At 57.0% G+C, this 14,093-nt stretch overlaps 1 protein-coding gene across 5 annotated transcripts in view; it reads left to right on the top strand.

Annotated features, from left to right (window-relative positions):
• Window positions 1–14,093, top strand: part of PEMT (phosphatidylethanolamine N-methyltransferase) — a 93,151-nt gene that overhangs the window by 70,103 nt on the left and 8,955 nt on the right. For all 5 annotated transcript variants that reach the window (XM_055386034.2, XM_055386039.2, XM_055386036.1 and 2 more), the window contains one exon: window positions 6,178–6,293. In XM_055386034.2, the coding sequence (XP_055242009.1) occupies window positions 6,178–6,293 (116 nt within the window). The remainder of the gene's footprint in view (window positions 1–6,177; window positions 6,294–14,093) is intronic.

Genomic DNA, 14,093 nt, shown 5'->3' with positions numbered 1-14,093 from the left:
TGGAGCCCAGCTAGTGGCCCCCTCCCTTCCTGGCTCCCTGCAAGGCGAGGGAAAGAGGAGAGGAGAGAAGGCCTCGGAGCACTGATGTATCCATCATTCCACACAGACCCGTGCTTGTTGAGTGCCTCCTCGGGTGGTAGCCCCACATGGGATTCAGCATAGTGCAGGCAGAGGCGGACGCAGTGTGAACTGTTAAGCCACAGCCACATCTTGCCGGAGCCGCAAGGCAGGAGTTCAGGAGTGAGAAGGCACTGGCTGCGGCTCCTGGGGCTGGAAAGGGGGCCAGTCAGGCAGGCAGAGGGGTGGGTCCAGCTGTAGAAGTGAGGTGGGGGCAGTTCGGGAGGCAAAAGCAGGAAGGCAGAAGGAAGCTTGGAGCTCATGAGCCCCTCTGTGCTGGCGCACGGCCCGCGTCCTCTAAACAAAAGGGATGGGCTCCTTCAGTGGTTCCGTGGGCCCTTGGCAAAGCTCATGGAAACACCAGCTCCTCCCCAGCATTCATTACCAATGCGAAGCACTAGCCCTTTGCTTGGGGCATTCTAGACCCCCAGGTGCCCAGGCTGGGAGCCCTGGGCCAGGTGGTGGGGGCGTCCTGGCTGTGGAATCCAGATGGGACCTACCGCTGCAGCTGGGTATTAGGCAGATTTAGCCAGGGAAGGACAAGGTGAGAGAGGAGGAGCTTCTGAGAGTCCATCAAGGGCTGGCCGCAGAGGGGAGAGGCCTGGCAGCCGGCGATCCCAGTGTGGCACAGGTCTGTCTGCCTGTCCTCTCCCTGGGGACACTGCTTCACAACAGACTTTCTTCATCAGCTTTGCCGGGGCCTGTCAGGCCAATAGCTTGGACTTAGCCTCTTGACTCTCACCCTTTTGCCCATTCCAAAACAAAACAAACAGCAGCACCGCCATGCGCCCATGCGCCTGGTGTAGACATCGCTCCAGGCATTTCATGGGCAGGAATTTGCTTAATCCGCACAGCAGCTCTGTGACGCAGTCGAGAGTATTATTAGCTCCATTTTACAGATCAGGAAACAGGCAGAGAGAAAGGAAATAACCTGCCCAAGCTCCAAGCTGCAAGTAGAGGAGCCAGTGTTTGAGCCCAGAACCTGGCGCTGGGAGCCACGAGCTGCCCTGATGGGCTCTGGGGTGGACACTTGCCCATCAGTCCTTCAATGAGTGCGAAGGAGCCGTGTCTCACTTCAAAGAGGGATTTAAAAACTCTACCCTCGCCGGGCACAGTGGCTCACTCCTGTAATCCCAGCACTTTGAGAGGCCGAGGCGGGCGGATCACCTGAGGTCGGGAGTTTGAGACCAGCCTAACCAACATGGAGAAATCCCGTCTCTACTAAAAATACAAAATTAGCCGGGCATGGTGGCGCATGCGTGTAATCCCAGCTACTCGGGAGGCTGAGGCAGGAGAATCGCCTGAACCCGGGAGGCGGAGGTTGTGGTGAGCCGAGATTGTGCCATTGCACTCCAGGCTGGGCAACAAGAGCGAAACTCCGTCTAAAAACAAAAACAAAAATAAAAAACTCGACTTTCTGCGGCCTCACTTCAAGGACGCGTAGAAAATTTGAGAGACCAGTAGGAAGTCTCTAGGAAAGGGTCTTGTTCCCAGAAGGGGGTCGTGCTTCTTGGGCCCTTACTGCATAGCTGGGCTGGTGTAGGCCTTGTGGGGTGGGAGGCTGTGTTCATTGCCAAGATTTGAGAAGCCTTGGCTTTTATGTGAAAAACGCTGAGTGTTTAATTGTTGATCCAAATATTTTAAACATGCTATGAGTTTGACCAGAACACATCTTGGGCTGCCAGTTACAACCTCTGAGTCCAAGGACACCAAGAATAGCACCCTGGAAAGGGCAGGGAAGAAGCATGGGTCCTGGCGTGGAGACAGAGGCTGGAGCTGCCACCTCAGGCCAGACGGGCACCACGGGCATGTGCATGGGCAGAGGCTGTTCCCATCTGAGTGGGACCCAGAAGGAAATCAGACACAGTCCCTGCTCTGAGCCACGGATAGGGGGAGAGACGGGCGCTCTCACATGTCCAGGGCCGCATGCCAGGGCTGGGAGCCTTTCATCCCTCACCTGCTCTACCCCTCCTACCACGCTGGCTCGGGGATCGGGGTGGGGGGTACTGTCCGTCCTGTTTTTCGTACTTTGCAGCTGACTCAGTTTAGGTAGCGGGCAGCTGAGTGATTTGCCTATGAAGTGCTGTCGGCTTTTGGCGAACGTCAAGGCCAGGATGGTGTCCCTGGGTCTCGACCCCATTCCTGTTTTCCTCCCACTCCACTTGCCTTGGGCCTGTCTCTTCTGCCCTAGGGTAGAGGCTGTGGGTGAGATTTGCAAAAAAAGAAAAGGAGCCGGCATTTGGGGAGGAGACCTGTGTGTTCCAGAGCTCAGCTGGGGACTCCTTGCCAGGGTGTGGGAGAGGCTGGGCTACTGAATGGAGCAAACACACACCCAGGGCCCAGTTGCATTAGGGTTCCAGGTCAACAGCACAGACTGTTTTAGGATTAAAAGCAGTCCCATGGGACAGCTTGCACCAAAACATTGTTTGTTTGTTTGTTGTTTGATACAGAGTTTCGCTCTGTCACCCAGGCTGGAGTGCAGTGGCACGATCTCAGCTCACTGCAACCTCTGCCTCCCGGGTTCAAGCGGTTCCCCTGCCTCAGCCTCCTGAGTAGCTGGGACTACAGGTGCACACCACTGTGCCCAGCTAAATTTTTGTATTTTTAATAGAGATGAGGTTTCACCATGTTGGCCTTGCTGGTCTCGAACTCCTGACCTCATGATCCTCCCACCTCGGCCTCCCAAAGGGCTGGGATTACAGACGTGAGCCACTGTGCCTGGCCAGTTTGTTGTTTATCTGAAGCTTACATTTACCTGGAGGGTCCTGGCAGTGCCGGGGAGAGGAAATTTGAGCCAGGGTCACGGAGTATTGGGCAAATGAATCCCCACTCTAGGATTCTGGAAATCTAGAAGACAGGCAAAAACCAGGAGCAGTGAGAGCAGAGTGCTGGGCCACGCCGCTGCCCACTAAGGGCTCACATGCATGGCCCTGGGAGGTGACTGCGTCCGGCACCCGCTCATTGTTGGATGAAACGAGCAGCTGGGCTCCCAGTGAGGACACGGTGGTGCTGCCAGGCAGGGAAGGAAGTTCTGGGAGTCCTGCTGGCTGCTGGTTTATCGATTGCCTCGGAATAACAGCCCCATCGAATACCAGTTTGCTGGGAGGCAAGGCGTGGTTTCCTCTTTTTCTTTCCCACATGGGTTAGTCTTGCTTGATGCTTTTCTGTTGTCGTTAGATTGTTCTGAAAGCTCATTTAGCATCAGCCCTTTCCGAGGCTAAGGGACAGGTGTGGCCTGGGTCTGTTGGGGGAGGGGGGCTGTATGGGAGGCTGAGGATGGCAGAGAGAACCCTTGAAGGAAAGGTTTTTGTTGTTTTTGTTTTTGTTTTTGTTTTTTGAGATGGAGTCTTGCTCTGTTGCCAGGCTGGAGTGCAGTGGTGCGATCTCGGCTCACTGCAACCTCCGCCTCCTAGGTTCAAGCAATTCTTCTGCCTCAGCCTCCCAAGTAGCTGAACTACAGATGCACACCACCACTTCTGGCTAATTTTTGTATTTTTAATAGAGACAGGGTTTCACCGTGTTAGCCAGGATGGTCTGGATCTCTTGACCTCATGATCCACCTGCCTCGGCCTCCCAAAGTGCTGGGATTACAGGCGTGAGCCACCACGCCCAGCTGGAAAGATATTTCTTTATCATTAGGGAAATGCAGACCAAAGCCACCTGACACCCACTAGGATGGCTACAGAATTTTTTTTCTTTTCTTTTCTTTGTTTTTGAGACAGGGTCTTGCTCTGTCTTCAGGCTGGGGTACAGTGGTGTGCCATCTTGGCTCACTGCATCCTCAACCTTCTAGGCTCAGGCAATCTTCTGGCTAATTTAATTTTTTTTTTTTTTTTTTTTTTTTTGGAGAGACAGGGTCTCACTATGTCTCCCAGGCTGGTCTTGAGCTCCTGAGCTCAAGCAATTCTCCCACCTCAGCCTCCTGAAGTGCTGGGATTAGAGGTGTAAGCCACCACGCCCAGTGTCCCCCACCCCTGAAGGCTATAATTTTTGAAAAGGGAAAATAACTGGTGTTGGGGAGGATGTGGAGAAACTAGAATCTTCATGCATTGCTGGTGGGGCTGGAAAATGGGGCAGCCACTGTGGCAAACAGTTTCACAGCTCTTCAATAAATAGATTTACCATGTGACCCAGCAATTCCACTCCTAGGTGTATACCTGAGAGCACTGAAAACACACATCCACAAAACACTTGGGCACGATTGTTCCTAGCAAGCGCCCGAATGTTGCTTGGCTTTGGCCTTGCTCACCGTGGACAGTGCTGCTAATGCAACCGAAGTGTCCATCAGCTGCTGAACCGGTGGACAAAATCTTTATATACTGGAGTCGTATTCAGCCATAAGAGGGAATGAAGTGCATTTACGCACTGTGGCACAGACGAACCTTGAGAACGTTACATAGAGTCAAAGCAGCCAGACACAAAAGACCATGTAGTGTGTGATTCAGTTTATATGAAACGTCCAGAATAGGTGAATCCATAGCAACAGAAAGCGATGAGTGGTTGCCAGGGGCCGGCAGATGGGGGATGGGGAGGACGGGGTTTCTACTTGGGGTGATGAAATGTTCTGGACTTAGACCGTGGTGATGGTTGCATAGCTAAAAACTACTTTGAATTTTATCTCAGAATTGGAACAAAACAAAACAAAGCAGGCTGTGGTCCTGGGCCCCTGCGGTGCTCTCTGCAGGCTGCTTCTCTTCTGCCCCCACCCCACCCCACACATTCCCAGCAAGGTCACCGCAGCCCCCTCCTCACCCCTGCAGCGCTTATTCCTTCCGCCTTTTGAGCTTCCCACAGAGTCAGCAGCGGCCACCTGCTGAGACCTGGACTAGGGCCTGCTTACCTTCTGGGAGAATTGGCTGCAGTGCCAACAGCTGGTTGAGGGGAAGGCCCGGGAGCTACCTCCTTCACCTCTCCTTCCTGTAAACTTTGGCGTGCCCCGCCCCCCCCCCCCCCCCCCATCTGCTGCCCCCTAGCCTGCCACTGCCAAGGAGCTCTGAGGACAGGGGCCAGAGGACTCACTAGGGAGCCACCTTCTGGGAGTCAGTGGCCTTGAGGAAATCATCGCTAATCACTCTCCTGCCGCAGCTGCTGGGAAAGGCAGGTCCACTTGGGAAGTGGAGCAGGCAGCAGTCATCGCTGGGGCTGGGGTGGAGGTAGGTGGCTGGGAGCAGGCCTCTGAGGCTCTTCCTGTGCACTCACAGGTGCCTACTCTGGGCCCACAGGCAACTTGCTCACGTACCTAGAGCCCAGCCCCTGACCCCAGGCTGCATGCTTGTCTTTTTGCATCCTCCTTGCCCCCTCCCCTCCTCTCCATTCCTTCCTCAGTGTGCTGGGCCAGGCCCGGGCGATAACCAGCTCAGGACTGTGGAAACAGCAGACAGGCAGGAAGAGCTCCCTTCTCTCCACCGTTGGTGGCCAGATGTTGAGATTCCAGATGTGATTAGTTTGAAAAAGAAACAAAGTAAAAGGATTCTGAGGCTAAAAGTCACTGTTTGAAAGTCTATGCCTTGAGAAGAGCACTTGGGCAGAGGGAGGAGGGTGAGGGGTTTTCTTTGCTTTGCTTTGCGCCTGTGATGGACACTTTGTGAGGCCCCCAGCGGAAATTTGGGCCTGTGCTCTGAAGGCCGCGTGCTCCTGCAGCCATGGGCTCCTCTGGCAGTTCTGCTGGGGCCCTTTTAGAGTCTGTGGGATGCACTCAGCAGCTCCCAGGTAGGGCCTGAGGTCAGACCCCATGTGTCTCCCTAGGGACAGATCTTCTCCGCCAGATGTCTCTTTCTGCCTCTTGGTGGGTTCATGGCTGTGTCTGGTTGAAGAGTTGTTTCCAGAAGGACCTTGTTGTCCGTCCAGATGAACTGAGCAAGTGTGAAAATCCCTGTGGAACTTGCTCTAGGGCAGATAATGTGCAGCTGGGGTGCATGTGGTTGTTGCTTCCGTGTAATTCTTCTTCTTTGGAAATGGGGGCTTTGGAGCCTGGGAAGCAGAGAGAGGCATGCGCTCCCCACCCCCACCCTGGAGTCTCCCCAGGAAACATCTCGTTCTTGTTCTCTGCCCATGATTTAGGTTGCACGATGGGAACACAAGACCCGCAAGCTGAGCAGGGCCTTCGGATCCCCCTACCTGGCCTGCTACTCCCTAAGCGTCACCATCCTGCTCCTGAACTTCCTGCGCTCGCACTGGTAAGCACAGCTCTCTCACTGGGGAGCCACAACCCCTGGGCTAGCGGGAGGGCCGCTGCTGGTGGTACCTCATCCCTCACCACGCGGGAGCCTTGTGTCTGAGCACTCAGGGCTTAGCTCTCAGAGCCACCTGCCACAGCAAGCCACCCTACCCCTCCCAGCCGTTTAGACTCTGGCCAGCAGAGGAGCCCCAGTGACCTCAGGAATGGGGGTATGTGAATGGGGGACAAGGGACAATGCCTGGGTGGTCCCAAGGTCACATCCCAGCCTCTGCCACGTAGCCAAGGCTGTTTTAGGAGTCTTCTCCAGGAAGCGTCCAGTCAGAAGGTGGATGCTGGCTCGGGAGCCCTCAGGGGTCAGGCCTGACCATCTCTCCAGGTTAGGTTTGAATCAGCGTCAGAAAGCTTCTTTGAGGCCGGGCGTGGTGGCTCACACCTGTAATCCTAGCACTTTGGGAGGCCGAGGCGGGTGGATCACCTGAGGTTAGGAGTTCGAGACCACCCTGGCCAACATGATGAAACTCCGTCTCTACTAAAAATACAAAAATTAGCCGGGCATGGTGGTGCGTGCGCCTGTAATCCCAGCTACTCGGGAGGCTGAGGCAGGAGAATTGCTTGAACCCAGGAGGCGGAGGTTGCAGTGAGCCGAGATTGCACCAGTGCACTCCAGCCTGGGGCAACAGAGCGAGACTCCGTCTCACATTTTTTTTTTTTTTAAAAGAAAGCTTCTTTGCCCATCTCTGGACTTGGGACAGGCACCTTCCTGCTGTCAAATGAAAAGGTCAGAGAAGAAGAACTGGAACTAGATGATGAGGCACAGCCTCATCCCAAGGCATCCCAAGGCACTGCACTTGGGAGCGAATTTCTCTGCCCAGACACCAGGCTAGACAAGGCCCACCTGCGTGGAATGTGATGGCTGCAGGCGACCTGGGGATGCAGGCTGTGCAGGGCAGCTGCCCCATCTCTGGGCCCTGGTCTCACGTCCCACAGTACCCTGAGAATCACTGCGCACGGCAGCTCGTGGACTAAACATGGACCACATGGTTCTCCAAAAAATGAGAAACTAGCTGCACCAGAGAATCCCCATTTTTGACTTGTCAAGACAGACCAGAAGCTCTGTGTGTGCCTGGCCACACCCCACGTGGAGTGCTCACTGGGGCCGAGGCACAGCTGCCCCTTTGGATGGGGTGCGTGTAGCCTGGCTCTCCCCATTGCCTGTGGCCCCATCTCCGTCGGACCAGCCTGGCCTGCAGGCACTGGGTGCACACAGGAAGGGGCCTGTGAATGCTCCATGCCAGCACGTGCGGAGCAGGGGCAGGCCTTGCTGGTGGTCAGGCCCCTCACACACTCACCGAGGGTGGCCTAGGCCTTCCCCCTCCGTGGCCAGGCACCCTTGCTGCCTTCCCATCATTGTCATGGCCTTGGCCACAGGAATGTGGGTGAGCAGCGTGGTCAGGGTCCTACTGAGGTCAGCCTTCCAGGGTGGACTGGAAGGGGTCCAGCACTGGACCCCTGGCTCCTGGCCTTTGCTTCTTGGCCCTTTGGGCCAGGGCTGCCTGCTTTCTCTAGGCCTGGGTGGCTATCCCACGGTCTTGGTCCTCAGAGGGGTGGGTCCCCTGGCACCTGCCCTTGGTTGAATGATGTGAAGAGGCTTCCCCAGAGAGGGCTTTTCACCCCTCGGAGGGCAAGAGGTTTGGCCCATGGCACCGCCTCGGGGCCTGTGCGTCTGCACAGCCTGCATGCTCACAATCTTCTAGGCTCTCCGGCCCCAGGGAGCATTTTCACATTTATAGTCTCTGGGTAGAGAAGAGTCTGACTGTGCAGATGGAGGAAGTGAGGCTTGGAAAGAAGCAATGGTTGCCCGAGGTTTTACAGCTCATGAAGCGCTGACCAGCATTGGAGAACAGGCAGCTTCCAGCTCAGCAGTGGCTTAGGGAGAAAAGATTCCATCCATTTAGGCCAGAGGAACCTGGCAGGCACCGGCACCACCCCGGCTGGGTTATGGGAGATGGGCCTCTTTCCTACCCATGCTGCCTCTTGGGCCACCGGCAGAGTGTCCCTCCTTACCCAGGATAGGGCCCTGGCTGCATTGGCAGGACAGTTAGGGGTCTGTGCCCTCCAGCCCCCAGGCATCCACACTCCCCAGCGGCCAGGAGGGAGGGGGGCTGGTGCTGGCCGACTGAACGCTCGGAGCTTGGAGTCCCCCCACAGGAACAGCGAGGCTGAAGACAGGTGGAGGGCTGCAGAGGGTTGAGACTCAGCCCAGGGCTGGCACGCTGAGCTGTTCCACCACTCCTGCTCCCTAGAGCATGCTGGGACCACCATCAGGGCCGGCACAAAGCAGGAGAAGTGGGCTGCAGCCCACAGCGCACACAGATCCAGGGGCAGCTAGACCAGGCCAGGTAACTGCCCGGAAACACTGGCCAGCGCCACAAGGCAGCTGCCTTGATGGAGCCCCTCCTGCCAGCCCTGCCCCGGGAGCTGCTCTGAGTCTCTGCTGAGTTCTGATTTCCTGCACAATCTCATCTTGCACTAGAAACCCCGGAGGCTTCCTTGAGTCCTCCCCATCACCTCCCTGCTGGTCCAGCAGCACAGCCTGTGATCTGCCTGACCCTGGAGGTCCGCCCCCGTCATCCACCCCTTTTCAAGGCAGAGAGTAGAGGGCCCTGGAAGGGGTCATCCTTCCTCCTCCAGGCCCCAGCCTAGTGCTGTGTGTATCTAGGAGACCAGGGGGACAGGCCCACCCACAGCCCAGCTCCAGCCGTAGACAGCAGCAAAGCACTGTCTGGTTTGTTCTTGGATCCCGGGGCCTGGGAGTCCTCCTGGGGTAGCTGGAGGAAGTCAGCTTCTTACAGATGGTGGCTCCCAGCTTTCCCTCCTCTCATATCAGCGTTGGCCTCACCTGGCATCTGCCCAGCCAGGAGGGCCATGACTTTTGGTTGGACTGGCCACCCCTGGATTTTGGGGAGGAGAGAAAGGATGTCCTGGGCTGCTTTTCTCCTCTCACCTTTTGTGTTCAAAGGCAGAGGTGTGCTCTGGTCCTCACTCTCTCCCCCACTGTTCTTCCCCTCCAGGCCCCTGCCTGCACCCTGTCCTGCCATGTCCCTGGTGACCCGTCCTTCCCGCCCACACCTGCCAGTGTGAGGCACACAGGTGGCAGGTGCTGGAGCTGGACCGGGCTCTTGGGCCAGGCTCTGACAGGACCCTCAGGACCAGCTCCTGCACCCCCCACACCCCCACACCCTTTCCCATGCATGCATCGCTTCAATGGCTGTCTAGAGGTGGGTATTCTTTTTTGTGCAGTAAAATAGACATAACATAAAATGTTATGAACCATTTTAAGCTTTACAATTCAGTGACATTTAGCAGCTTCCCGATGTTGTGCAGCCCTTCCTCCTGACTAGTTTCGGAGCTTTTTCCTCACCCTATACGCCTGGAGCAGTCATCTCCCGCCCTCCAGTCCCTGGCAGCACTCGTGTGCTTTCTGTCCCCATGAGTGTGCCTGTTCTGGACCTTTGGGGTGTGGCATCGTTCTCCATGGGAGATGGCAAGCTTTGTGGGGTCCAGGCTGTGCTCAAAAGCCTCTGCGCCCAGCAGGAGTCGGTTGGTGGGCAGAGAACACAGGCACGTGCTTGAGCCAAGCCTGGGTCATGGATGGGATGTCCGAGAGGCCACCAGCAGCTGACCTGCCAGCGGGTCCCAGGGGAGAGTAGGTCACTGTGTTAGCAGGTCTGCACCAGCAGTGCATCCAGAGGTGGTCAGAGGAGGCCCGGGGCAGGATGAGCCACTGTTATCTGGAAGCAGATGTGCTCCATCCAGTCCCGAAGGGGCCATTAGCACAGACCTGTTTGCTCTGGCTGTGGAGTGTGAATGGGGAGGAAGGCTGAGGGGCTCCGGGGCACTTGTTGAAGTCCCTTGCCTGAGCTGCCCCCTGCACAGCTGAACTTGGCCAGCTTTGGCTGGACCGCTACCCTCTGATGAGCCACAAGGCTGGTCTCGAGAAAGCCCATGGGGGTGGGCGAGGCGTGGATGGCCAGGCAGGGCTCGAATGGGCTTCACAGGACTGGGCTGCAGCCCTTCCTCCCTCCTGGCTGTGGGAGGAGACAGCCGAGCTTGTTAGGGCATCAGCGGGCTCCTGGTGTCGTTCACCAGTCACGGGATGGAACTGTGTTCCAGCGCACATCGGAATTGCCTGGAGTCTCCCAGGGCTCCCTCTGGGTCTTCTGAGGGGAGAGGCTCCTGTGTGCTCTGGTGTGACGGGCACAGCCAGGCTGAGAAGCTGCATCCTGGCCTTGGAGTGTGGCTGTCGATCAGGAATCTTCCTCGACCTGGAGGTGCTCCCAGGCTGGGCTAGGAGGCACCTGGAGGGGCAGGGTGGTCTCTGGAAGGTGGTCTGGGTGGGTGGGGTGCAGGCGGAGCCCTGGCTGAAGAAGCGTTATTACCAAGGCCTGGAGGAGGAGCCGGCTCTTCAGATGGCTGGGCAGGGCCCATGAGTCCCAGGAGAGGGCGGCCCCCACTCACAGGCTGGGCAGCAGGGGCAGGGCAGGTGGGGACGCACCTCAGCGCTCTGTATACTAGAGGCCATGGGGCAGGTGCAACCCTGTGGGACACCAGACTCACCCCAGAGCCCCTCTCCCTTAGGGAAGTCTGTTTTCAAAAACTCCCTGATGATTCTGAGGCCAGGCCTTTGGGGACTGTGGCCCTGGAGGAGGCTGGCACAGGTGGCCCTCTGTCCTGGTGACTACATGTCCTGGTCACTGCTGCATCCCACCCAGTGCCTGGCTGGACCTGCTCCAGGATGTGGTCAGGACAGGCCGGGGGTTGAGCGGCTGCATGAAGGAGGGAGGGCATGGAGCCGATGGGACAGTTTGCTTCCGATGGAGCAATGGAGGGCTGGGCGTGTGCAGCGTTCCATGGCAGAAAAAAGCGACTCCTGCTGTCTTGGCAGAACAGGCCAGAATTTTTAAAGAGTCTGTGGACTGGGAAGCCAAGTGTATTAGTTTCCTTCTGCTGTGTAACAAATTCCCACACACTTAGGGCTTAAACCACACAAACTTACTATGTGACAGTTTCTGTGTCCAGGAGGCTGGATGCGGGGCGGGGTCTTTGCTCAGGGACTCCCCAGGCTGGAATCAAGGTGCCTGCTGGGTGTGAGCTCACCCGAGGCGTGGTTCTCCACTCTTTCGGGTTGCTGGCAGGACGCGGGTCCTTGAGGCCCAGCTCCTGGTGGCCTCCCCGCAGCACAGCAGGCAGCTCTGTGGCTTTGGCTTTTGGTCTCTCTGGCTTCTAGACCCTTTTGGAAAGGCCTACCCGGGGTCACCTCTCTTTTGATTAACTCAAGGCGAGCTGATTAGGACCTGAATTCTATTTGTGAAATCCCTTCACCAGAGTGATTCCCTCGCGGCAGGTGCCTGGGGTAGCCATTGGGTAGGGTCCATGAGGGCAGCTGGAGAGTAAGGGGTGGGGGGGCACTTAGGACAGGGAACCTGGCATAGGCTTTCCTGGGCACAAGGGCCCCCAGGTGCTGGGAAGGAAGGAGGGAGAGGGGCTGCAGTTCAGCAAGAGTGGGTCCAGGCCCTGGTAGACCAGGCTGGTCTGGCACCTGAGGGTCTGTGGCTGGGAAGGAGGGAAGAGGCACCCTCCCCATCCCCAAAGCACACACCGCCAGGAAGTCTGGATGGAGAGTGGGTGTCAGCCTGGGATTCCCAGGTGCTAGGGGTGCTGGGATACTGCTGCCTGTTGTCCTTGGCCTGCCCGTGAGGCTTGAGCCTATCCCACTGTTTACAGGTCGTGAGAAGGCAGGAGAGCCATCCTGCCCCTCCTGCTTTCTACCATCTGCTTCCCTGTTTGTAAAACAAGACAGACTCTCTCTCAGCTATTGATGGGTTTTAGAAACACTTTGGAAAGGTGACGTGTTATTCAAATGCTCAGAATTAGTGCAGCGTCAAAGCCCGAAATTCAAGCCCTTTGATGGTTTCGGGGGTTGCATAGATGAACATTTTTTGTTTTAGTAGTTACATGCTTATTTTAATATGTCTTGGAAAAGAAATGAGCCCATCAGACGACTCATTTCATGGCTAGCGTCGTGTAGCTGAGATGGAGTGGAAAGAGCGAGTCACTCCAAGCCTGGGGTGAAGGATGTGGAGTACATGGCACTCAGGCCACACATGGATGTGGACGACGTTGCGGAGACACCCCAGGATGATCAAAGTCAGGGAAGTGTTTCTGGTCGGCTGCAGATAGAAACGGGACAGGCCTGTCCCAGGTGGGGCCGTGTGCCTGTGGCCTGTTGTGTGGCCCAGGACTTTTGGCTGGGGACAGGGCGGGGACACTGAGGGCAGTGATGCCCCCTCCCCACCTCCACCCCAGGGTTTCCGGGATTTTATGGGAGCAGAGTGCAGACAGCCTCAAATCACATTAATGACTGAAGGTTCAATCCAGGTCTTAAAAATAGAACCCAAGGCAAATGAATGAGTCTCCGTTCCCCACCCCTAGTGCGGAATACTTCCAAGGGAAATTGCGTCCTATATTACCTCATTCTGTTAGGGAGCTTGTGGTCACAGAGCTACTCATCCATCCACTAATTTTCCCTGTGGAATGGACGGACTGTGCTTTCCTGGCTTAATGGAGGAGCTAGAACACTGTCGATTGCCTAATTCGGGCCATGAGATTCCAGTAAACCTGGAATCTAGAATCAGAGTGTATTTGACTGGGTAAGAGGCCACTTGGTGAGAACGCCAGGGAGGAGCTCAGCCCAGTTCCTCTGCCGACTCTGAGCAAATGACCCACAGAGCATTGTGCCAGGAGCCAGCCCAGGCTGTCATCTCAGAGAAAGGAAAGGAAAGGCCCCAGGACTGGGGCCGTAGGCGGAGGAGCAGCTGGGGGACTGAGGGTCAGGTCTGGGGCAAATCTGGGGCCTCTCCCACCCGCTCCCTGGCTCCGGATCTGCCCTTCCTCAGGAATCTGCTTCCAAGCAGATCTGATTTGCCTACTGAGCCATGCCCCCAGGGAAGCTGGGCCCTGAACGAGCTGGGCTTTTGGGCCACACCAGAGGGAGGAAGTTCCCTTTCATCTGCTGCCTGCTTGTGTGATGCAGATGAATTCTGGCAGAGGAACCCGGAGCATGGGGTATGGACCCAGGCCCTGGCTCGGGTCTCCGCAGGAGGGGGTAAGAACGACAGAGTCTCCCTCCAGAGTGACCCTCCAGCGTCCTCGGGCCTGGCCTCTGCGCCCACCCCCTATTGCAGCACCTGGATGGGTCTCCCTGGTTCTGCATTTTCCACAGCAGGCAGAGTGCATTCCAAACCCTGCCGGGCCGAGGCCTGCACCTTCCCTGCTCCACGCCCTGCCCCAGACTCTAAGGCACACCTCCCTGCTATTTCCTCTTTCTGTAATGCTCTCCCCTGTTCACCCCTCCCAACCCCTGTCTGTTTTCTGGTCCCCACTGCAGTGGCAGCCAAGGAGCCAGATGCTTGCAGGGGAGCCATGCTCCTGAGCTGGGCCGGCACCCTTCCTTTCCCTCCCACTCCACCATCTGCAGGCAGGAGAGTGGAGGGTGCCAGGCAGGGGAGAAGGTGTGCCTGGATCGTGGCACCACACTGGGTGTGCATGTGGCCACCTGATTCCATGGCAGCCCGTGACCCTGAGCCAATCCCAGAGGCTCGGCCTGGAGCTGCGGGGTGACCCTGAGCCCGGGCAGCAGCAGGATCAGGGCAGGGCACTGGTGGGTGGAGACCTGGGGGTATGGGCAGCATGACCGGCAGTGGGTTTGCCCTGACACCCGAATGCCGCTGTTTAACAG

This window comes from Gorilla gorilla, chromosome 4 (assembly GCF_029281585.2).
Source record: "Gorilla gorilla gorilla isolate KB3781 chromosome 4, NHGRI_mGorGor1-v2.1_pri, whole genome shotgun sequence".
Lineage (NCBI taxonomy): Eukaryota > Metazoa > Chordata > Mammalia > Primates > Hominidae > Gorilla > Gorilla gorilla.
This window is presented reverse-complemented; position numbering and strand designations above follow the sequence as displayed.